A 23,144-nucleotide genomic window follows, 5' to 3' on the forward strand; every position below is an offset into this window, starting at 1 on the left:
AACACCCTCGTGACTGCAGACTGTTTAATTTTATCGCCACAGACACTCAAGCCTTGAAATGTCAATTTTCAGATGACACCTTTCCCCATCCTCCCTGTCAATTGGAGAAGGGAGCTGAAAGGGGAGTGTAGAAGACTGCCAACATGGATAATTACTCCGCACAGCACATGGCCAGCAGCCTTCTGCTACAATATTTACGTCGTATTCCATTGAGATGGCACTGTCTGATCACATGACCCAAATGCAGTTCTCACTCCGCCAAGAGCACAGCCGAATGCAAACTGCATTGGCAGCTTTGCACATGCTCTGTCTGGCCCTGTGAATCCTCACTCACCCATTCAGGTTTCTGTTGGTTTAAAGCGACATTACAGCTGCTGAAGCTCGGTGACCTGCTGTGTTTTCCCAGATCCAAGGCAGGTGGCCTCAACAATTACTGTTTTTTTAGAGTCTGAGCGATTGTGTTTGTTTATTTGGGGGTGGAGCATGTATTATACCCAAGTACAGCTGATGAATGAGACTACAGAGTAACTCTTTTCCTAGCAGGTATTTACGGGAGTAACATATATCTATTTTCGTCACTTGCCTTGACAACAACCCGCAGCTCTGATGCACCTTTAATCCTGAAACAGAGGTCTTGGCAAATGATGCTGCATCTGGCTGCCGCGTTGACTGTAATGTTTGAGACCGAGTTTTCTCCTCTCTAGAGACCTGGATGCTTTTTGCCATTCTGATGGTAAATGATGAGACAGGCTACCATGGATTTCAGCACCCCTTCTGTGTTTGATCAGCAAAGAGGTAAAATGTTGCTTTAACACATTCTTCGGTTGTTAGCATCCTTAGTCCCATGGTATGGATTTACAGTTGTAAGGAGAGAAAGAGGTTGTGTGTGTGTGTGTGTGTGTGTGTGTGTGTGTGTGTGTGTGTGCGCGCGCACGCATGAGTATTTGTTATGTAGGATGTGGAAAGAGGATTTCACCTAGAAAACAAATCTGTTCAAAATGTTCACTTCTAGTTTGATAAGCATCTGAAACAGAAAAATAAGCTTATGATTTGTCTGCCTCGTTGAAGTATTCCTACCTTCAAATTTTAAAAATTGAATTCCAAGCACACCAACTATTTTAGATAGTGTCATCTTTATTCTGTTTTTACCAAATCTTTTTTAAAAATTAGAGTAAGCAATGTAAGAACACATCACATGTGTTTTTATCAGGCTATTAGCTCAGTATCTCATTGCTATATCTTCATAAGCATTTTTCCATTCCTTTCAGGAACAGATGCCGCCTGTATGCATGTCAGGTTGATATGTTATCTCATCCAAGGTTGTGTAATGACACATCCCTATGCCATTATTTTCAATGACAATGTCTATCTTCCTTCCTCATAATTTCTGGAGTGGAGGTAATTTTCCACATCAAAATGTTGCTGTGAAATCAACTCATCCTTATAATATCATGTATTTGGCCAGATGGTCTATGTGTATATGTTTGCATATGCAGTGTGTTTATATACATCTGCATGTAATACTTATGTATAATTGTAAATCTTTTTTTAGTATGAACATGAAGTTTCCATTTTGTAAGCATAATAAATATTTTTTAGAATCTTTTTAAAAATATCTAATATTTAAACCTCTTTTCACAGTGTCTGGATATTCTTCAAGATCCTAAGTTCCTTTGGTGATTTTACCTGTTTTGGCTACAAAACAGGTAAAATGGTGAAAACATGAAATGGTGGTTTGGGAAAGCCTCATTAAGAAAATTTATGGCTTCATTCTTTTTCCCTTTTCCTGCTCTAGACCAGAGCATGTGATGGCCTCAAGCTACATCTGGCTTCGTGGGTGAATTATTTAGCCCAGTGGGTTTCTCCAAAAATAAATTTATATTTAGATTCCTGAGTTAGCTAATGTGTATAGAGCGTTCTCCAGGTCTTAGCTCATTTTGAATTGTGTGTGTGTGTGTGTCTGTGTGTGTGCCTTCAGAACATGCTGGCTCACATGGTGTTTGAATCTTAACACCATAGAGAAAAGGGTTGTCACAGCTGTGCCCACCACCATCCTCTCCTCCTGGTACATTTTATATCACTGATGGCAGTCAATAAAAGTGAAAATCTGCCTAGAACCAAAGAGCTCACACTGGCTAAAAAAATGACGTTGCTGAGCCACGAAACACACAACGGATTTATTTTTGAAGACTAATTAGAGGGAGCTGGGACTGACTGCAGGAGAACTAGCCCTTCGTAATGAATTTGTGTGTTCCAGTGTTGTACCTTCTAACAGGATGGAGCCCCAAACATAGTTAAATATAGATTGATTTTCTTATAACACCTTTCATGTGAGCACTTCACAGCATTTCCTCCACCTGGATCTGATTCTCCCCTATGAAAGCTAACACTTTCCCTGCTACCTTTATCTCTAATTCTCAATTCTTTCTCTCTTTCTAGAGGTTTTATCATATGGTGGAAAGAGCATGGGATTTTAAATCTTATAGACACAGGTCAGAATGGCAGATCAGCTACTTCTTAGCTGTATGATCTTGGCAAGTTACCTAACCTCTCTGGGCCTTAGTTCCCCCAGGAATATAATGAAGGAAATGATGCTTACCTAGCAGGGTTGTAGTGAGGATCTAAAATAACCTATAAAAAGCACCTGTCAGCAATTCCTGATGTTCAATAAGTATTTTTCCATTTTGGCTGCAGCTGTTGTTATTATTGCTGTTGTTATCATCACCTTGGACTGGGAGTTTCCGAAATGCAAAAGATGATTCATCTCTCTGTCTTCAGCTTGAATGTAGCAGTCCTCAGATCAAATAAGGGTTTAGTGCTGGGTGACTAAATTATATTAATTTTTTGTTTCAGAACCCTAGGATACCATTTATAGTAAGCCCTAAAATAATAATTAACTAAATGATTCCTGAATAGTTTTATTACCTCATGAATCCTCCCTTCTTCTTAAAAGCATGAAAGACCATGAGAAGTTTGGACCAGTATACAGATTTTAAATATTAGGCCAGGTGCCGTGGCTCACGCCTGTAATCCTAACACTTTGGGAGGCTGAGGTAGGCGAATTGCTTGAGCTCAGGAGTTCGAGACCAGCCTGGGCAACACGGTGAAACCCCATCTCTACTAAAATACAAAAAAAAAAACTACCTGGGCCTAGTGGCATGCGCCTGTAATCCCAGCTGCTCGGGAGGCTGAGGCAGGAGAATTGCTTGAACTGGGGAGGCAGAGGTTGCTTTGAGCCAAGATCACGCCACTGCACTCCAGCCTGGGTGACAGAGCAAGACTCCATCTCAAAATATATTTATGTACATATATATGTATATAATGTTGTTGGACAAACCAAAGAGAAGTGGCTTTCTCGGGAAAAGTTGAGCATGGGGCTTTAGTTGAGGGTCTTTCATGAATCATTACTATCTGGAGAATTGAACCCTAGCAGCACTGGCTTCACATGCAGATGCCGACAGAGAAGACATTGCATCTGGAAGAAACTTAGCAGTCAGGTAAACCACTGGTTCTCACATTGGCTGTCCTTAAGAATCATCTGAAGAGATTCTGAAAATGCTGATGCTTGAATCCCACCCAGGGAGATTCCAGGCTAATTGCAGTGAGATATGGCCTAACCAACACTGCACGGGAGGTTCTAATGGACAGCAAAGATTGAGAACCAGTCATCCAACCTACCCCGCTTCCACATTTCAGATGGAGGAACTAAAGCACAGAGAGGTTCAAGTTTGGGTCCTTCCTAATCATAATAACAACACCCCACTAAATAGCAACAGTGGGGACTATTGTTCTCCAGGCCCAGGTGTTCTCCATCCATACAGCCAAGCAATAGGGAGCCTCCTGCATGTGGGAAATCCCTGGCCTAGCACTAACTCTGGTTCATGGTTGCCCAGAGAATGGTGGAAGGATGCATAATGACCTTCAGGGCTCCAACAAGGTGGGATTGGTAAACCTGAATCCCTCCAGCTGCATTTTTCTACATTCCTCTTTAGCTAGAGGCAACGAGGCATGCCGGGGTCTTGCTGACAGATGGTCATTTGCTCAAGTCCTGTCTCTGCCCTCTTCCTAGTTGCATGAACTTGCACAAACTAGTTGATCTCCACTGGCTTCTGTCTCCTTGACCATAAATGTGGATAATACTATGTTATATATTCACAGAGCTGCCAGGAGGCCTAACGATCAGATTATCTTACTGTGTGCTGCGTCTCTGTCTTGCTTTGTACAACTGTGAGGGAGGAAGCCCAGGTCTTTGAAGCTCTCGACTCTCTTTTGTGCTTTTAGCTTTCACCATAGCAACATCTCTTCTGGTCCCACGTGTTCTTCCTGGCTGTGTTCCCTCTCAAAGCCCACACACGCAGGAAGCGACCTGTAGTAAAGTCATTTACTACAGAACACAGAGGTTCCTGCTAAAGTCTACGTATTACGTAACTGAAGATACTTGCATTTTAAGCTTAGTCGTGACTTGTGCAAAGAAGAGTTTTGCTGCGCCTGAAAGAATCCCGAGCCTCAGAGAGAAAACGGGAAAAGAAAGAGGGGCAGGGACGGCAGGTAGCCTCAGGGCCTTACCCACTGCTCTGTGTTGTTGAGGGTGAGGAGGGCCTGGCCCTGCCAGGGACGGTGGGTGAACATGCCTGGCAAGGCTGGTGTGTTTGCACGCACCTGTGTGGGCTGTGGACCACCCTCTTGCACAGGTCGTTTCTCTTGTTGAATTGCTGGAGAAGGAGAGGAAGGGCTTTGTCTTCCAGCCCAGATTCATATAGTGTGTGAGTGTCTCTGGGCTGCTGTAACCAATGACCACAAGCTCGGTAGCTTAACACAACAGAAATTTATCCCCTCACAGTTCTGGAGGCCAAATCAGATGTCAGCAGGAGGCCTATTCCTACAGCCTTTAGGAAAGAATCTTCCCTGGTCCTTCCAACCTTGGAGGCTGTGGCCTCATCACTCTGATCTCTGCCACCATCTTTACTTGGTCTTGTCTGTGTGCATCGCTGCTCTGTGTGCCTGTCTCAAAGTTCCTCTGCCTCTCTTTTTTTTTTTTTTTTTTTAGATGGCGTTTCACTCTCATTGCCCAGGCTGGAGTGCAATGGCACCATGTTGGCTCACTGCAACCTCCGCCTCCCAGGTTCAAATGATTCTCCTGCCTCAGCCTCCTGAGTAGGTGAGATTACAGGCACCTGCCACCCTGCCCAGCTAATTTTTTTTTTTTTTTTTGTATTTTTAGTAAAGACAGGGTTTCCCTATGTTGGTCAGGCTGGACTTGAACTCTTGACCTCGTGATCCACCCGCCTCAACCTCCCAAAGTGCTGGGATTACAGATGTGAGCCACCACACCCTGCCCTCTGCCTCTCTTATAAAGAGGGAGACCATCCAGATAATCCAGGATAAACTCCTCCTCTCAAAGTCCTTGACTAAATCACATCTTTTAAGAGATAAGGTCATGGCAGGGTGACAGAGTGAGACTTCGTCCCCCCCCCCAAAAAAAAGATACAAGGTCATAGTCACTCTCTTTCCATATAAGGGGATAGCTACATGTTCCAGGATTAGAGATTAGAACATATCTTTAGGGCCATGATTCAACCCATTGCAGGGAGTGAGAAGAGATCAGATCCCAGAGAACATGCAACACTGTGACTCAGTTTTTGGAAAAAATCCATTCTCATTTAAGCTAGAAGAAAAATTGGTAAATAAGAGGTGGGGTCAGGGGAAGGAGCATCTGTTTGGTGCAGACTCTGTGCAGGGCTTTACATGGATACATATTGACAAGAGGCAATGTTTATGGAGAATTTAGCAGAGCGAGGCTCTGTCCTAAGGACTGCATACAGACTAGCTCATAAAATCCTCATAGCAGCTTCAGAGTATGACCCCCTTCTATCGGTGGGGAAATTCAAAATGTTATGGCCCACCCAACGTTACCACAAAGTAAAACAGCAAAGCTAGGATTCCAGGCTAAACCTGTTTCACTTCAAAATCCATGTACTTTCTACTGCAGAATGTCTCTTCCTTGGCCAGCGATAAGGTTTAATGAAAAAATAAGACGTCAATGAAAAATCAAATTAATGAAACATTTATTTTCACAATCAAGCTGTTATTGCATTGTGTGGTGGATTTTTAAAGCTCCCACACACAGATGTGCAGGTTTTAAATCCAACTGCTCATCTAAAATGGGAATGCTAGACAAAAAGTTCTGTGCTTTGCTGAAAAAGCAAAAGATAAAAATCTGGCATGACAATCAGATGCCTCCAAAGGAAGAATAAGCAAATTTTGAATGGTGTTTTGGGCAAAGGAGTCCTCTTAAAGGAGATTTGAAAGGCAGGGATAGGAGATAAGGAAGGGAAGGGAATGATTTGGGCTCAGTTGCTGAGTTCAGGCTCAGAGACCTTGAATGAGAGCTTGGAATAAATCCAGGAACATTGAGGAGAATTCTGTGATTGGTTTTCAGATTGACAGTCCAGATAAATCAAGACTAACTGTCTAACCAGCACTGGTTTAGAAGCAGATTGTCTGTTGCCTTTGAGAAAATGTTTAGCCTTCTGCTTTTCTTGGTCAATAACAAGGAGCAGAGGGAAAGAGAGATGGGAGAAGAATTTTTTTTCCACTGTTCTTGACACTCCTGAACAAGCATATGCAAGCACATTTGTTTCAGTGTCAGTTTTGGGTTTTTTTGGTGGTTGGTTTTTGTTGTTTTTTTTTTTTTTTTGGCTTTTTTGTTTGTTTGTTTTTGAGACAGAGTCTCACTCTGTTGCCCAGGCTGGAGTGCAATGGCACAATCTCGGCTAACTGCAAGTTCCGCCTCCTGGGTTCAAGCGATTCTCCTGCCTCAGCCTCCTGAGTAGCTGTGATTACCGTCACCCACCATCACGACCGGCTAATTTTTGTATTTTTGTAGATATGGGGTTTCACCTTTTGGCCAGGCTGGTCTTAAACTCCTGACCTCAGGTGATCCGCCCAACTCAGCCTTCAAAGGTGTGAGCCACTGCGCCCGGCCTGTTTCAGTTTTCTTGATCACTCCTGAATAAGTCTAGGCAAGTGTGCTTGACCCCCACCTTTCTCTGCACCCTTCTTTGTCATGCTGCCTTCTTCCAGCCAGCCAACTCCTGGGAAAGTGTGTGACAGACCAATCCATTCTGGAGTGTGTTGTGGCCTCCATCTGTCACCCCCTAGGACAGGCTATGCCCCCAATAACCTGAGCATCGCTTTCCTTACACCCTCCATGGCTCTTCTTATGGACTCTACAGTAGGAAGCCCCTGGCTGAGCTTATCCAAACAATTACCCTTCATAGCTGTAAGTATTCTTCACCACAGGACCACCCAACTATCCTGGGCTGGGCAGGTATTGGGGGAAGGCCTCTTGCCAGAGTATGCATCCCAAGGGGGAAACTCTAGGGTGATACCGGGAGGGAATAGAGACTCACTTGGGCAACCACATCTGAATCAACCCTGATGTTTCCCACAACTCACCAGATCAGCTTCAGGAGGCTCTCCCTCAGCTCAGCCTCCAGTGCAGCCGGCAGCTGGGCCGCCACACTGAGTGCTCCCTGTCATCTCTACTCACTATCTCCACAGTTCCAGAACGAAGTCGCTGGGCTGGGTAACTGACATTCATGGATTTTCCCTTTGATACCACTATTTTGATACAAGGATATTTTACCAAAATGAATATGGAGCCTAAAAGAAAAAACAATAAACTTGTAGCTGTTTTATATCATGAAACAAGTGTGAGACAACTCACTCATCACCAGATGTGGGGCAGGGTAAGAAGCTAAGGGTATGGAGGCAGTGGGGTCAAAGGTTGGTACGAAAGGTGGCATATGGGTAGGCTGAGACCACTAACCAGGAGTCATATGTTTAATGCCCTTGTGAATCTCTGTTGGTCATTAATGCAGGATCTGCTGAATTCTGTTTGAGAATTCCCTTATCGCATGAATGATCTGCATGTCAGATTTTCTGATATATCTTGTAAAGTCATGATGGTTTTACCCTAATATTTACCTTCAACCAGTATGTATGTGTGCTTAATAAGAGCTCTTTGTTTTCTCTTTGTGAGACCTAAGAATGGCACTTGCTCATTGATGAGGTTAGTCTTATTGTATCAGTTATTTTGAGGTAGAAAGAGAAGGGAAGTCATTCCAGTACCATTTCTTCTTTTCTTCCTTTTTTTTTTTTTGAAACAGTTTCACTCTTTTTGCCCAGTCTGAAGTGCAATGGCCTGATCTCAACTCACCACAACCTCTGCCTCCTGGGTTCAATGAATTCTCCTGCCTCAGCCTCCTGAGTAGCTGAGATTACAGGCATGGCTCACCATGCCCAGCTGATTTTTGTACTTTTAGTGGAGACAGGGTTTCTCCATGTTGGTCAGGGTGGTCTCAAACTCCCAACCTCAGGTGATCCACCTGCCTCGGCCTCCCAGAGTGCTGGGATTACAGGCATGAGCCACCGCACCCAGCCAAGTATTTCCATTTCTAAGTGTGCTTTCAGAACTTAAGATACATGCATATAATATTTAATAGTATTCAAATCTTTTTAAATTTTTCAAAAATAATTTCAAACTTATAGAAATGTTGTAAGAATAAGAATCGTGTAAAAAACACTTGTATGCCTTTTACCCAGTTTCATCTAATGTTAACATTTTGCCCCATTTGCTTTATCATTTGCTCTGTCTCTGTCTCCCTCACTCCTTCCCTCTTTCTCTCTCTCTCTCTGTCTCTCTCTCTGTGTGTGTCTCTCTCCCTCAACATATGTGTGTGTGCTTTTTTTAAATCTAGCATCTGCATTGCATTCCAATTTTGTCTATTGACCTAATAAGGCATACCTTGGGGATACAGTGGGTTTGCTTCCAGACCACTGCAATAAAGTGAATATTGCAAAAAGCAAGTTATACGAACTTTTGGTTTCCCAGTGCATGTAAAAGTTAGGTTTATACTGTAGCACAGTCTATTAAATATGCAATAGCATTTTGTCTAAAAAATGTTCGCATCTTATTTTAAAAATACTTTCTTGCTAAAAAAAAAAAAATTGATTATCTGAGCCTTCAGTGAGTCACCATCTTTTTGCTTGTAGAGGGTCTCTCCTTGATGTTGATGGTTGCTGACTGATCTGGTGGTGGTTGCTAACGGTTGAGGTAGCTGTGACAATTTCTTCACATAAGACAAAAATAAAGTTTGCTGCATCAATCAACTCCACCTTTCATAACATGTCCTACAGTTTGATAGCATTTTTTCCCATGGTAGAAATTCTTTCAAAACTGGAGTCAATCCTCTACAACCCTACCACTGCTCTATCAACTAAATGTATGTAATATTCTAAGTCCTTTGTTGTCATTTCAACAATATTCACAGCATCTTCACCAGGAGTAGATACAATCTCAAGAAACCACTTTCTTTACTCATCTATAAGAAGCAACTCTTCATCCATTCAAGGTTTATTATGAGATTGCAGCAATTTAATCACATGGTCAGGCTTCACTTCTAACTCTAATTCTCTTGCTATTTCCACTACATCTGCATTTACGCCCTCTACTGAAGTTTTGAACTCCTCAAAGACTTCTTCAAATCTCCTGTTCAGAGTTGAAATCAACTTCTTTCAAACTCCCATTAATGTTGATATTTTTACCTCCTTCAATGAATCATGAATGTTTTTAATGGTATCTTGAATGATGATTCCTTTCCAGAGTTTTTCTTGTTATTATTTTTTATTTTCTTCAGCAGAAACTAATAAAGCATAGGTTTTCAATTTACTTTGCCCAGATCCATCAGAATAATCACAATCTATGGAGGTTATAGCCTTGCGAAATGTATATCTTAAATAACAAGACTTGAAAGTCAGAATTACTCCTTATGGCCTGCAGAATGGATGTTGTGTTACAGGCATGAAAACAACATTAATCTCTTTATATATTTCTAACATAGCTCTTGCTTAGAAAAAAAAAAGATTCATTTCAAAATATTACTGCTCACTGATAATGTATTGTCAGTATTGTTTTGAAAGGAATTTTTCTTTCTGACCAGTAGATCTCAATAGTAGGCTTAAAATATTCGGTAAACCATGTTGTAAATAGATTTGCTATCATCCAGGCTTTGTTCTTCCATTTATAAAGCAGAAACAGAGTAGATTTAACATAATTGTTAAGAGTTTTCAGGTTTTTGGAATGGTAAATGACACTGGCTTCAACTTCAAGTCATCAGCTGCGTTAGCCCCTAACAAGAGTCAGCCTGTCCTTTGAAGCATTGAAGCTGGGCAGTGACATCTCTTCTCCAGCTATGATAGTACTAGATGGCATCTTCTCCCAATAGAAGGCTGTTTTAGCTACCTTGAAAATTGGTTTTTCAGTGTAGCCACCTTCATCAGTGATCTTAGCTAGATCTGCTGGATAACTTGCTGCAGATAACTTCTCCAATAACTTGCTTCTTCATCTTGCATTTTTATGTTATAGAGATGGCTTCTCTCCTTAAACTTTTATTTTGCATTTTCCTCATCTCTCTCAGACTTCATAGACTTGAAGAAAGTTAGGGCCTTCCTCTGGGTTAGGCTTTGGCTTAAGGAAATGTGGTGGCTGGATTGGTCTTTTATCCAGACCACTAAAACTTTCTCCATATCTGCAATAAAGTTGTTTCTCTTCCTTCTCATTCACATGTTTACTGGAGTAGCATTTTTAATTTCCTTCAAGAACTTTTCTTTGCATTCACAACTTGACTACTAACACAAGAGGCCTAGTTTCTGGCTTATTTTAGCTTTCAACATGCTTTCCTCACTGAGCTTTATCATTTCTAGCTTTTGACTTAAAATGAGAGGGCTGTGACTCTTCATTTCACTTGAATACTCAAAGGCCATTGTAGGGTTATTAACTGGCCTAATTTCAATATTGTTGTGTCTCAGGGAATAAGGAGGCCTGAGGAGAGGGAGAGAGATGGGTGACTGGTTCGTCAGTGGAGCAGTCAGAGAACACATTTGTCCATTTAATTTCACCATCCTCTGTGGATGCAGTTCATGGCACCCAAAACAATTACAATAGTAACATCAAAGATCACTGATGACAGGTCACCATAACAGATGTGATAATAATGAAAACACGGCCAGGTGCAGGGGCTCATGCCTGTAATCCATTTTGGGAGGTCAAGGCTGGCAGATCATGAGGTCAGGAGTTCGAGACCAGACTAGCCAACACAGTGAAACCCCGTCTCTACTAAAAATACAAAAATTAGCTGGTCATCGTGGCACATGCCTGTAGTCCCAGCTAATCAGAAGGCTGAGGCAGGAGAATCATTTGAACCCAGGAGGTGGAGGTTGCAGTGAGCCGAGACTGCGCCATTGCACTCCAGCCTGGGTGACAGAGAGACTCCATCTCAGAAGAAAAAAAAAAAAAAAAAAAACTTGAAATATTGTGGAAATTACCAAAACATAACGTAAAAGAAAAGTAAGCACATGCTGTTTCAGAAATTGTGCCAATAGACTTGTCCAATGCAAGGTTGCCACAAAAATTCAGTCTGTAAAAAGCACGGTATCTGCAAAACACAATAAAATGGAGTGCAATGAAACAGGGTACACCAGCAATGTTGTTAATAGCATTTTCCTTTTAGTACAGAATTCAGTCTTTATTTAGTTATCATGTCTCTTTAGTCTCCTTTAATCTGGAAATTTTCCACAGGCTTTGTCTTTTATGACACTGACATTTTTAAAAGTGACAGTGTCTCTCTTTTGTTAAATACCAACTTCCTCATTTTGAGATCATCTGAGGCTTCTTCGTGATTCAGTTGAGGTTATGCACTCCCAGCCGGAACACTGCATAGATGATGTGGTGTCTGTCTCAGGTTAACACAGTATTGTTCAAATATCTTATAATGATCATCTGGGGGGAGAAGATGTTACAGTACTAGATGTTAAATGGTTCTAACAGAGTTTAAAATATTTTTTAGCAAGGCACAGTGGCATGTGCCTGTAGCTACTCAGGAGGCTGAGGCAGGAAGATCCTGTGAGCCCAAGAGTTCAAGTACAGCATGAACAACATAGTGAGCAAGACTCCCATCTCTAAATATATATATTTAGAGATACATATAAAATATGCATATCTATTTCCTTATACTATTGCCTAATTATGAAATTCACACTACCTTTTTCAAAAAATTCAAGCAATACATAAATGAATACAGTATAGAAAGTGCTATACTCCTTTAGCCAAGAGCTGTGTTCTTCAGCATCTCTTAGCCCCAGCCTATTCCCAGCTTCTCAGCCGCCAAAATGTATCCATGATAATTCGCTCTCCATGCTTGGGCTGGGGAGTCACCTCCAAAGAGAAACAGGAGATCTGACCAAGAATACTAGCCAGTACTCCTAACTAGAAGAGCAATCACTCTGGGTTATTAAGCAGTTCCCATGTACTAGGCACGGTGTTAAACTCTTTCTTCCTATTATCTCGTTTAATCTTTGCCACAGCCTTTGAGACAGATTCCATTTTTAGCCCATCTGAGGTTACATAACTTGCCCAAGGACACACAGGACAAAGGACAAGGCTGCCATTTTAACCCAGGCTTCTGACCCCCAAGCCCTCACATACTCCTCTTCTAAACCAAGATATGCTTTCTGGATTCTGACAGTCCACCCCATCAACCCCTTTAAAATATTTTTTTAGCAAGGCACAGTGGAATGTGCCTGTAGCTACTCAGGAGGCTGAGGCAAGAAGATCCCCTGAGCCCAGGAGTTCAAGTACAACACGAACAACATAGCAAGCAAGACTCCCATCTCTAAATATATATATTTAGAGATACATATAAAATATGCATATCGATTTCCTTATACTTATTGCCTAATTATGAAATTCATACTACCAGCACAAGAAGGAAAAGGTGATGGTGGCTAGAATCCTTGGCAGGGTGCCCAACTCCCTCTGTGATTTGCTCAAGGTAAGCTGGCAGAGACAACAGCCACTGCCGTGGCTCCACGGGGCTGGGCTTCCCTTTGGAATGAGCTCTGCCAAGAGGCCTCAGCTCAGTGTGAAAGCCCTGCCTCTTCCAGAGAGGATTCAGTCTCCACGGCAGTCTGCCCTTAGAGCAAAGAATGGCCCCAGCATCCCAGGAGGAGGAGAAGGAGGTTAAAAGGGTGAGATTACACTGGAATATAACCTGAGGAACTGATGTGAGGGGAACTAGAGATTACCAAGGCCAGGGCTTGGCTGTTATCACAGAGCTTCTGGATGTGGGTTGCTTGTTATTTACCCACTCGGCCCATTTGTCCTAGGCAGCAACAAGTCGACATTTCTCCAAGAGAGTTCAGAGATTGACAACCCTGTAAACAAGGTCACACAAACAACAGTTGATTTAAAAAAAAGAATGCTTTCAACTTTGGCATCTTGCTCTTTGGTTGTGGGTCCATCAACTTTACCCTAGAGACCACTCCTTTGATCTTTAATTCACCACAGTAAATCAGCACAGTCTGCTATTTCTAAAATCTGCGAGAAGTGCACCTGAAATTCATCCAAATTGACACTTTTTTCCATCTGATCACTTAATATTATTTGTAAAATGGTGTCCTAGAGTTTTGGCTACAACTAGGCTGGCCCAGCAGGGACCACTGAATATAAAGTGGAGTTGAGATAAGTTGGTTGCTTTCAGGTGGCCACAGCAGAAACCAGTTTAAAGATGGATCCTGGAAGTGTTTCATCTTAGGAGTCCCTTTAGAATTACATGGAATCTTAGTGAATATATAACCCAGCTCCTTCACTGTTTATGCATGAAGACTGAAACACAGAGGATTAGCAGTGGTACAGTGGAGTAAACCCTGTGGCCACTGGAGCTGACGGGACACTCAGATCCCAGTGCTGCCACTTACTGTGTGCCCCTGCTGCTGACATCTTTATCCCTTGCTTTCCTTACCTTGTTAAGATGATTATACTACAAAGAATTGTTTTAAACTGCTGGTGTGGATTATAAGATTGTTGTAAAGATTTAATGAAGTGATGCATACAAAGTACCTGGCACTGCTGAGTAAGTGCTAGTGATTATTACATATGACTCACCTAGGGTCACATGGATGACTCATCTCCCCAGGTCATTAGAACATCCCACACTCCAAGTCTTCTCGTTCTCTATAATGAATTTGTGGCAGAGCGCCCTGATATAGTTTAGCTGTGTCCCCACCTAAATCTCACCTTGAATTGTCGTAATCCCCATGTGTCACGGGCGGGGCCGGGTGGAGATGTTTGAATCATGCGGGGGTTCCCCCATACTGTTCTTGTGATAGTGAGTAAGTCTCACAAGATCTGAAGGTCTTAAAAATGGGAGCTCCCCAGCACAAGCACTCTTGGCTGCCACCAGGTAAGATGTGCCTTTGCTTCTCCTTTGCCTTTGGCCATGATTGTGAGGCCTCCCCAGCCACATGGATGAGTCCATTAAACCTCTTTTCTTTACAAATTACCCGGTCTCAGATATGTCTTTATTAGCAGCATGAGAACGGACTAATACACACCCCTTTTTCATTTGGAAGTTGGAAGGGACAGAATTGTCTGAGCAGGTAAACCACATCAGAAGGAAATTAATCCTTCAGGGTCACTCATAAGCTTTGCAGTGCTTCTGTTTTCCCTGCCCTCTGGCCCTAATGTTCTATCTTCTGAGTCTAAGATGCCTTCTGGACAAAACTGTCCTCTTGCTTGTAAGCCTCTTGCTGTCTGTTTACTTCCATCTTCCATGCTAATCTCATGGGCTCTGTGCTGCTCTAGTAATCTATCTAGTTTTGAAGCAGAATCTCACTATTTTAATTATTACAGTTTTATGTGTTATACTACTCGATAGAGGAAATCTCCCTCAATATATATTTTTAATGTTATTGGGTATTCTTACCTATTTTTTATTTGATTTTGCTTTTAGAATGGTAATATATTCACACATTTTTAAAGTATTAAAAATGTCCAATGAGTAATCCACCCCTTCTCCTTCCTTCAGTGGTCCAATTCCCTTCTCTCGAAGCAAAATAATGTAACCAATTTCTTATGCATCCTTCCAGAGAGATTCAGTGTACTAATAAGCAAATACTTAAATATATTATTTTGTTCTCTTTAAAACGTAATTATTTATTTTTACAAATGAAAGTTGATGTTTTCCTGAAACTTCCTCCCAAACAATTGTTGGAACTTTGATTGAAATGAGATTAAACATATATTCATCTGGTAATAATTAAAATTGCATATACTTTTTAGTCCTGCTGTCTAGGACTATGGTGTGCATTTCCATAAATTCAACTCTTCTGTTATATCCCATAACACAGTTTTTATCCAGAAGGGATCTTAGATGATAGAGCACTTAGATGATAGACCACAATATAGTTTTTCTCATTTAAGTTATGATATTTCGGTGAGGTTTATTCCTGGGTATTTTATATTTTCATGTAATTAATTATTTTCCCCCTTATGGTATTTAATATAGAACTATCCAGCTTTATATTTTTTTAAATCTGACTAACTTAATTGAATCTTATTAATTCTACTTGTTCTGCGGATAACTCCCATGTGCTGCCTGACAGATAATTAAATCATTCAGACCCTGATGGTCAGTGCCATACAGTGGCTGAGAACCCTGACTCCAGGTCAGATGGACTAGTGCAAAATCTTGTTATTTAATAGCTGTGCAACTCTGGGAAAGTTACTGAATCTTTCTGTGCTTCAATTTTCTCATCTTTAAATGGAAGGGGGTTGTGAAATACTATCTACTTCATAAAGTTGTTGAAACAAATAAGAGGCCTAATTCCCATGAAACTGTTAGGACAGTGCCTGGAAGAGAATTTGTCTGTAAAAGTTAGCTATTAATAAATTATGATTATTTTGCTCTTCCTTTATGATTATTACATTTCACTTTTTTTTGCTTCATATCTTACTGTGTTTGTTAGAATTTGTCTGATTTCTTCCCTTCTCTGTTGTTTCACTATTAGGTATAATGTTTGCAACTGGTTTGAAATAGATAAGCACCTTTTTTTTTTTGAGACGGAATCTTGCTGTGTCGCTGAGGCTGGAATGCAGTGGTTTGATCTTAGCTCACTGCAACCTCTGCCTCCCGGATTCAAGCAATTCTACTGCCTCAGCCTCCTGAGTAGCTGGGACTACTTTAGGCATGTGCCACCATGCCCGGCTAATTTTTTGTATCTTTAGTAGAGACAGGGTTTCATACTGTTAGCCAGGATGGCTTCGATCTACCAACCTCATGATCCGCCACCTTGACCTCTCAAAGTGCTGGGATTACAGCCATGAGTCACTGCGCCCAGCCTAGATAAGCACTTTTTAGGAACAGATAGCAAATTTTATCAAATGCCTTTCTGGCCTTTGCTCATACAATCACTTATTTTTCCTTTGTTCTATTGGTATGATATATTCTGTTAATAGATATCCTTCAACCAAAATATCTTCATATTCTGGAATAAACTCTAATTGGCCATGATGCATTATTTTATTTCAATACCCAGCTGAAATTGATCCAGTAGAATTCAATTTAAAACTTACAATTTTGTGTTCACAAATTGAATTGATCTATAGGTACGTGTGTGTGTGTGTCTGTGTGTGTGTGAGAGAGAGATAAAGAGAGAGTGTGTGTGTCTTTACCAGTTTATGCTAATCTTAGAAAATAAATTTTAAACATTTTTACTCTTTTTCTGTGCTTCAATATGAGAACTATTTTTCCCCTGGCCATTTAACATTTAATGTTTTAAAAGAACTCGTTCAATCCCACTTTGGAATATTTGTGCTGTTACCACTAGCCTTGATTCCCTCCCTGTTGTACAGCCAGCCAATTCTTTCCAGGTGTGCTTCCAATTTTGGGTTAACATTTAAAGTTTATTTTTGCTACAATGAGTATAAACTCTAGCACAGTGATGTGTCAGGCAAAACACCACACTACACAGCTTGTGCAGCAGGGTGGAGAGTGGGGCACAAGCTGCTGTGAGTCAGTGAGAATGGAATGTGAAAATGTGGAATGTCCATCCAGCACCAAAAAGAGGTCACAAGTTCACTGAACTATATGAGAGCTTTGCCTCTGATTAAAGAGGTGCTTCAGGCCACAGTGCACAGGGGTCAGAGGGTGGGATCCAAGGCCCGATAGGCTGCAGCCTTACCCGGGTTTTACCACTTGCTACCTGTCCTACTTTGGGTAAGTCACTTTGTACCTACTCTATGCCTCAGTTTCCTCATCCATAAAATGAGAATAATTGCAGTACCAACCTCTACCTCACAGAGTGTGAATTAAATGAGTTGATTTCTAAGAAGTACTTACTCCGTGCTGGGCATACAGTGAGATGCGGTGAGCTCTATGTTAAGTGCTGGCCATCATTAAGGCTGTTACTCAGGCATTGAAATGGTCCTGAAAAGACCACACGAGCAATGTAGTACCAATGGGTGCTTTTATAGAGACTCGGAGATATTGTTATTCTGTAGAAGTAATCATGTGGCAGTCATCATCAACTTTAGGGTTATTCTGAGTCTTTTAATTCCTTTAAATGTGCTACCAACAATTCTGTAATTCAAAACTGTGCAAGAAATACAAAAAAGCTAAGAACCTTGACTGGGGACCAACCACAAGACTTATGGAGTGTGACTGGGGTGGTCTTTGACTGTACCCCCAAATTCATGCACATCACTGCACAGAGGGTATATCTGGGGTCCCTGCTCCCCAAGCCACAGTGCCAGTGAACAGGCTGTAGGAAGAGCCTCCTCTAAAGTGTCAATGGTGATTGAGTATATATAAGATTGCCATTACAATTAAGCAAGAAAAGGGAGAATTAACCAATAACTATTTGGAAAAAAATTGAAATTGCAGAATACAAAAAGAAAGTTTAAAAATTTATATTAAGTACAATTAAATATTAAGCACAAAGCTTCACGAAGATATTTCTAATCATAAAAGCAATGAAATCAATTTTAAAATGCAGTGTCCATAGATTTTGACTTATAAATGCTGAAAAAATATATTTTTTAAATCAACAAAACCAAACTGAAAACTTAATTGGCAAACAGGGAAGGTAACTGTAGCATTATAACAGCTGAAGGGTTAGTGCCTTTACTGTATATAAAGCACTTTCAAATCAATTGGGTAGAGACAAATATTTTGAAATAAGATCAGAACGATACCAATAGATAATTCATAAAAGGGACATAAACATAAAAATATTTCTCTTTCAGGAATAATAGAAAAAATGGCCATGTCGGGGGTGGTGGCGCACACCTGTAGTCCCAGCTACTCGGGAGGCTGAGGTGGGAAAATACCTTGAAACCAGGGGGCACAGGCTGCAGTGAGCTGAGATTGTACTACTGCACTCCAGCCTGGGTGACAGAACAAGATTTCGTCTTAAATTTTAAAAAAAGAAAAAATGGCCATTGAAAATAATATACTATTCTCCTTTCACATCAGCATTAATTTTTTTTTTAATTTAAAGCACAGTATCACTGACTATGGGGTGAAGTGTGTACTCTCAAGCACTGCTTGAGAGGGCGTATCGGTCTAACCTTTCTGGAAGGCAATTTCACAAAGGGTCAAATCCATTGACCTCCAAGTTCACTTCTAGGAATGTGTCCAAAGGAAATGATCACAAATGCACAAAAAGACATATATGTAAAAATATTTTGGCATTATTCAGAATAACAACAGAACTTATCACCACAAAAAGTAAGCTATTGAAATGCCCAGTAACGATAATAATATACTAGTAAAGCTGAGTCCAGTCCATGGGATTTTATGTCACATTTTAGAGGTAACATATTTAAATTTTATCTTATGACATGGGTAAATGTTTATAATCTAATATTAAGTGGCCAGGAGCAGTGGCTCACACCTGTAATCCCAGCTCCTTGGGAGGCTGAGGTGGATGGCCAAGAGTTTGAAACCAGCCTGGCCAACATGGCACAACCATGTCTCTACTAAAAATATAAAAATCAGCCGGGCATGGTAGTGTACGTCTGTAATCCCAGCTACTCAGGAGGCTAAGGCAGGAGAATCACTTGAACCTTAGGAAGTGGAGGCTGCAGTGAGCCAAGATCACACTACTGCACTCCAACCTGGGTGACAGGGCAAGACTCTGTCTCAAAAAAAAAAAAAAAAATTAAGTGAAAAAGAGCAAACAACAAAACTATACAGCCTTGTACCTCATAGTGACATTTTGGTCAATAATGTACTACAAATATGATGGTGGTTCCATAAGATTATGATGGTACCGAAAATTTTCTAACACCTATTGATACCATAGCCATCATAACGTCACGGCACTATGCATAATCCTGGTGTCTGTGGCGATGCTGGTTTAAAAAAAGCACATGTCATTACATACAGTATCTAATACTTGACAGTGATCTATGCTACTGGTTTATGTATTTACTATATGATAGTTTTATTGTTATTTGTACTCCTTTTATTTATTTATTTATTTTAAGCTAACTGTAAAACAGCCTCAGGAAGGTCCCTCAGGAGGTATTCCAGAAGAACGCATTGCTATCATAGGAAATGAGAGTTTCATGCATGTGACTGTCCCTGAAGACCTTCTAGTGGGACAAGATATGAAGGTGGAAAATAAGTTATTGAAGATCCTGACCCTGTGTAGGCCTAGGCTTATGGATGCGTGTGTCTTAGTTTTTAACAAAAACGCTTAGAAAATGAAAATAAATAAAACATTTTAAAAATAGAAAAATGCTTAAAGGATAAGGACATAAAGAAAATATTTTTGTTCAACTGTACAATGTGTTTGTGTTTTAAGTGTTATTACAAAAGAGCCAAAATGTTGAAACAAATTTAAGAGTTAATGAAGTGAAAATGTAAGCTTAGACTAATTTATTATTGAAGAAAGAAAACGTTCGTTTATAAATTTACTGTAAGTGAAGTGTACAGTCTTTATAAAGTCTATAGTAGTGTATGGTAATGTCCTAGGCCTTCACATTCAGTCACCACTCACTCACTGACTCACCCAGAGCAACATCCGCTACTGCAGTGCTGGCCTGGGTGAGTCAGTGGGCTCTGCAGGTTCCAGTCCCGCAAGCTCCATTCGTGCTATGCGCCCTACACCAGTGTACCATGTTCTATCATTTATGCCATGTTTTTGCTTTTCTATGTTTAGATACACAAATACTTACTGCGGTACAATCGCCGACAGTGTTCAGTACAGTAACATGCAGCACCGGATGGCAGCCTAGGAGTAACAGGCTGTATTACGTAGCCTGGTGTGCAGTGGTCTATGCCATCTAGGTTTGTGTAGGTGCACTCTATGATGTTCTCATTACGACAAAATCACTTACTGACACACTTCTCAGAACTATCCCTGTCATTAAGTGATTCGGACTGTACATAGTGTGATTGTATTTTTGTAAAGAAAAAATACATGTACTAGCACTGTGCTCGGAGCAGCTGGTGGTGGTTACAATGTTAAAATATTTCGGTGCCCTTAGATCAATGGGGATATCTCCATTCTCACTGCTCTACCCATTCCTCGGGAACACACACACAGGGACAGGCCTAAAATTAGCTGGGCATGGTGCTACATGCCTGGTGTCCCAGCTAAGGAGAATCGCTTGAACCCCAGGAGGGTTCTACAGGCGTGTCCCACCGTGCCCAGCTAATTTTAGGCCTGTTTCCATCCTGCTCCAGGCCCCTGACAGGGCAGTTGTTACATGCTCTTACATGATATTGCATCCTTGACCCAGCCCCTTCTCATGGAAGGGGACTCCCAAGGTGGGAAGGGAAGGAGAGGATAGAGGGTGACTCGCTTAGTAAGCGAGCAACAAAATGGCCTTAGTGTCAGCCAAACTCACACAGCATCTCTGAGACATTCAATCATTTCTTCATTTTCTGTCATTGTACTCTAGCCCACAGAAAGATCACACTGTGAGAGATTTGCAATTTGCACTGCTAGCCTGGTCCACTAGCCTGCCCCCGGCAGACACTACCTGCCACTGTCCTCATCCCTGAGGGCTGTACCCACCTCAGGCAGTAGCACCTTCCAGAACTTTCTCCCTCATCTTCCTTGTCTCCTGGCCTCGCAGCTTTCAGGACCTTTTAACTACTTTGCTTGCTCCTCAGGAACTTGCCTTGTCCTTTTTGTGGCCTTTGGGTTAGGTCACCACCCATTTTCAGCCACGTCCATTTGGAGTGCAGGATGGGGAGCAAGAGGCAGTTCAGATTCTGCAGGACGGGGTTGCGGGAGATGGAAAGAGCAGAGGTACACAACTGCACACTCAGAAGCAGCCAGACCTTCAGGCTTCTGAGCTTGCTTCCTGCTAACCTGTCTCCCCACACCTGCATTGCATTATGCAGGGCTCCGTAAAGGAGGTGGGTAGGATGCAAACCCATCCTGCAGCGTTGTCAAGTGTATGCAACACACCAGCATTTTAGTGGTCACCTTTGAGTTTATATTTTCTTCGTATCTGTATTTTCATAATTTTTGTAATCCAATCATTCAGGATCTACTGCCAGTCTATGACTGTGTATGGTACTCATACATTTTAAAGGGTCAGTAGAATTTTTAAGACAATTTAAAGAAGGAATGTGGAAATGCATCATTGAGGCCAGAAGTGGTGGCTCGTGCCTGTAATCCCAGCACTTTAGGAGGTTGCAGTAGGAGAATCACTTGAGCTCAGGAGTTTGAGACCAGCCTGGCTAACGATGAAACCCCACATCTACTAAAAATACAAAAAATTAACTGCTCATGGTGGCACATGCCTGTAGCCCAACTACTCAGAAGGCTGAAGTACGAGGGTCACCCAGGGCCCAACTGCTCAGGAGGCTGAAGTAGGTCACCTGAGCCCGGGTGAGCCTCCTACCTCAGCCCCCTGGGTAGTTGGGCTACAGGCATGTGCCACCATGAGCAGTTCAAGCTGCAGTGAGCTGTGATTGCACCCCTGAACTCCAGCCTGGGTAATGGGAGTGAGACTCTGCAGAGAAAAACAAGAAAGAAAGAAAAGAAATGCATCATTGATGAAGAGAAAACAGTCCAGAAAAGGAGGGCACCCCTGGAAGTCCAGCTGACAGAATGCAGCCATGACAGGGTGTCAGGGACAACCCAAAACTCAGCAGGGACTACAAAGCAATAGGCTTGTTCAATCTCTGACATTTGAGCCAGCCACCCAAATTACAGTTGTTTTCTTAAACTATTTTTAGGAGACCAAGGCACTAAGGGGCAATTTTATAAGCAGGCACAATAGAGGGCCACAAGGAGGGTGCCTTTTAAAAGATCCAAGGAAGGCCAGGCGCGGTGGCTCACACCTGTAATCCCAGCACTTTGGGAGGCCGAGGCGGGCGAATCACGAGGTCAGGAGATTGAGACCATCCTGGCCAACACAGTGAAACCGCATCTCTACTAAAAATACAAAAAATATTGGCCAGGCATGGTGGTACATGCCTGTAGTCCCGAAGCTGAGGCAGGAGAATGGCTTGAACCCAGGAGGTGGAGGTTGCAGTGAGCCAAGATCACATCACTGCACTGCAGCCTGAGCGACAGAGCGAGACTTCATCTCAAAAAACAAACAAAAAAGATCCAAGGAAGACTGTCTTCTCCAAATCTCCCTGAGCCCAACAGTCATTGTTCATGAATAATGGATGATTCACTCTGGTTCTCCACAGATGCTAGCTAGACACACAGAATATCAATCATGAAAGGTAACTTAGAGATCAGCCTCCTACTCAATACAGGTGTCTCCTCAAGAACGCTGCCAAGATGGGTTTGGTCAGAACCTGCTTAAACATGGATAGTAATGAGCAGTGCACTAGCTTACGAGGTAATTGCTTCTATATCCGAACGGCTCTAGTCATTCAAACATCTTATTAATTGCAACTTCTACCCACCAGAACCAGTTCTTCCCTGTGGATCTACAGAAAACAAGTCTAGGCTGGGCGCAGTGGCTCACACCTGTAATCCTAGCACTTTGGGAGGCTGAGGCGGGTGGATCACTTGAGGTCAGGAGTTAAAAACCAGCCTGGCCAATATGGTGAAACCCCATCTCTACTAAAAATACAAAAATCAGCTGGGCATGGTGGCAGGTGCCTGTAATCCCAGCTACTCAGGAGGCTGAGGCAGGAGAATTGCTTGGACCTGGGAAGCAGAGGTTGCGGTGAGCCAAGACTGCGCCACTGTACTCCAGCCTGGGCAACACAGCGAGACTGTCTCAAAAGAACAAAAGGAAAAAGAAAAGAAAACAAGTC

The 23,144-nt window shown here is 41.9% G+C and overlaps 1 protein-coding gene across 1 annotated transcript in view; it reads left to right on the plus strand.

Moving 5' to 3' along the window:
- Positions 1–273: 273 nt before the first annotated feature.
- Positions 274–23,144, plus strand: part of ANKRD55 (ankyrin repeat domain 55) — a 131,948-nt gene continuing 109,077 nt past the window's right edge. The window contains exons 1-2 of the mRNA XM_032280499.1: positions 274–413; positions 705–795. Coding sequence (XP_032136390.1) covers positions 738–795 — 58 coding nt within the window. The 5' untranslated portion in view covers positions 274–413; positions 705–737. The remainder of the gene's footprint in view (positions 414–704; positions 796–23,144) is intronic.

This window comes from Sapajus apella, unplaced genomic scaffold (genome assembly GCF_009761245.1).
Source record: "Sapajus apella isolate SASKATOON/1434 unplaced genomic scaffold, GSC_monkey_1.0 scaffold1, whole genome shotgun sequence".
Classification (NCBI taxonomy): domain Eukaryota; kingdom Metazoa; phylum Chordata; class Mammalia; order Primates; family Cebidae; genus Sapajus; species Sapajus apella.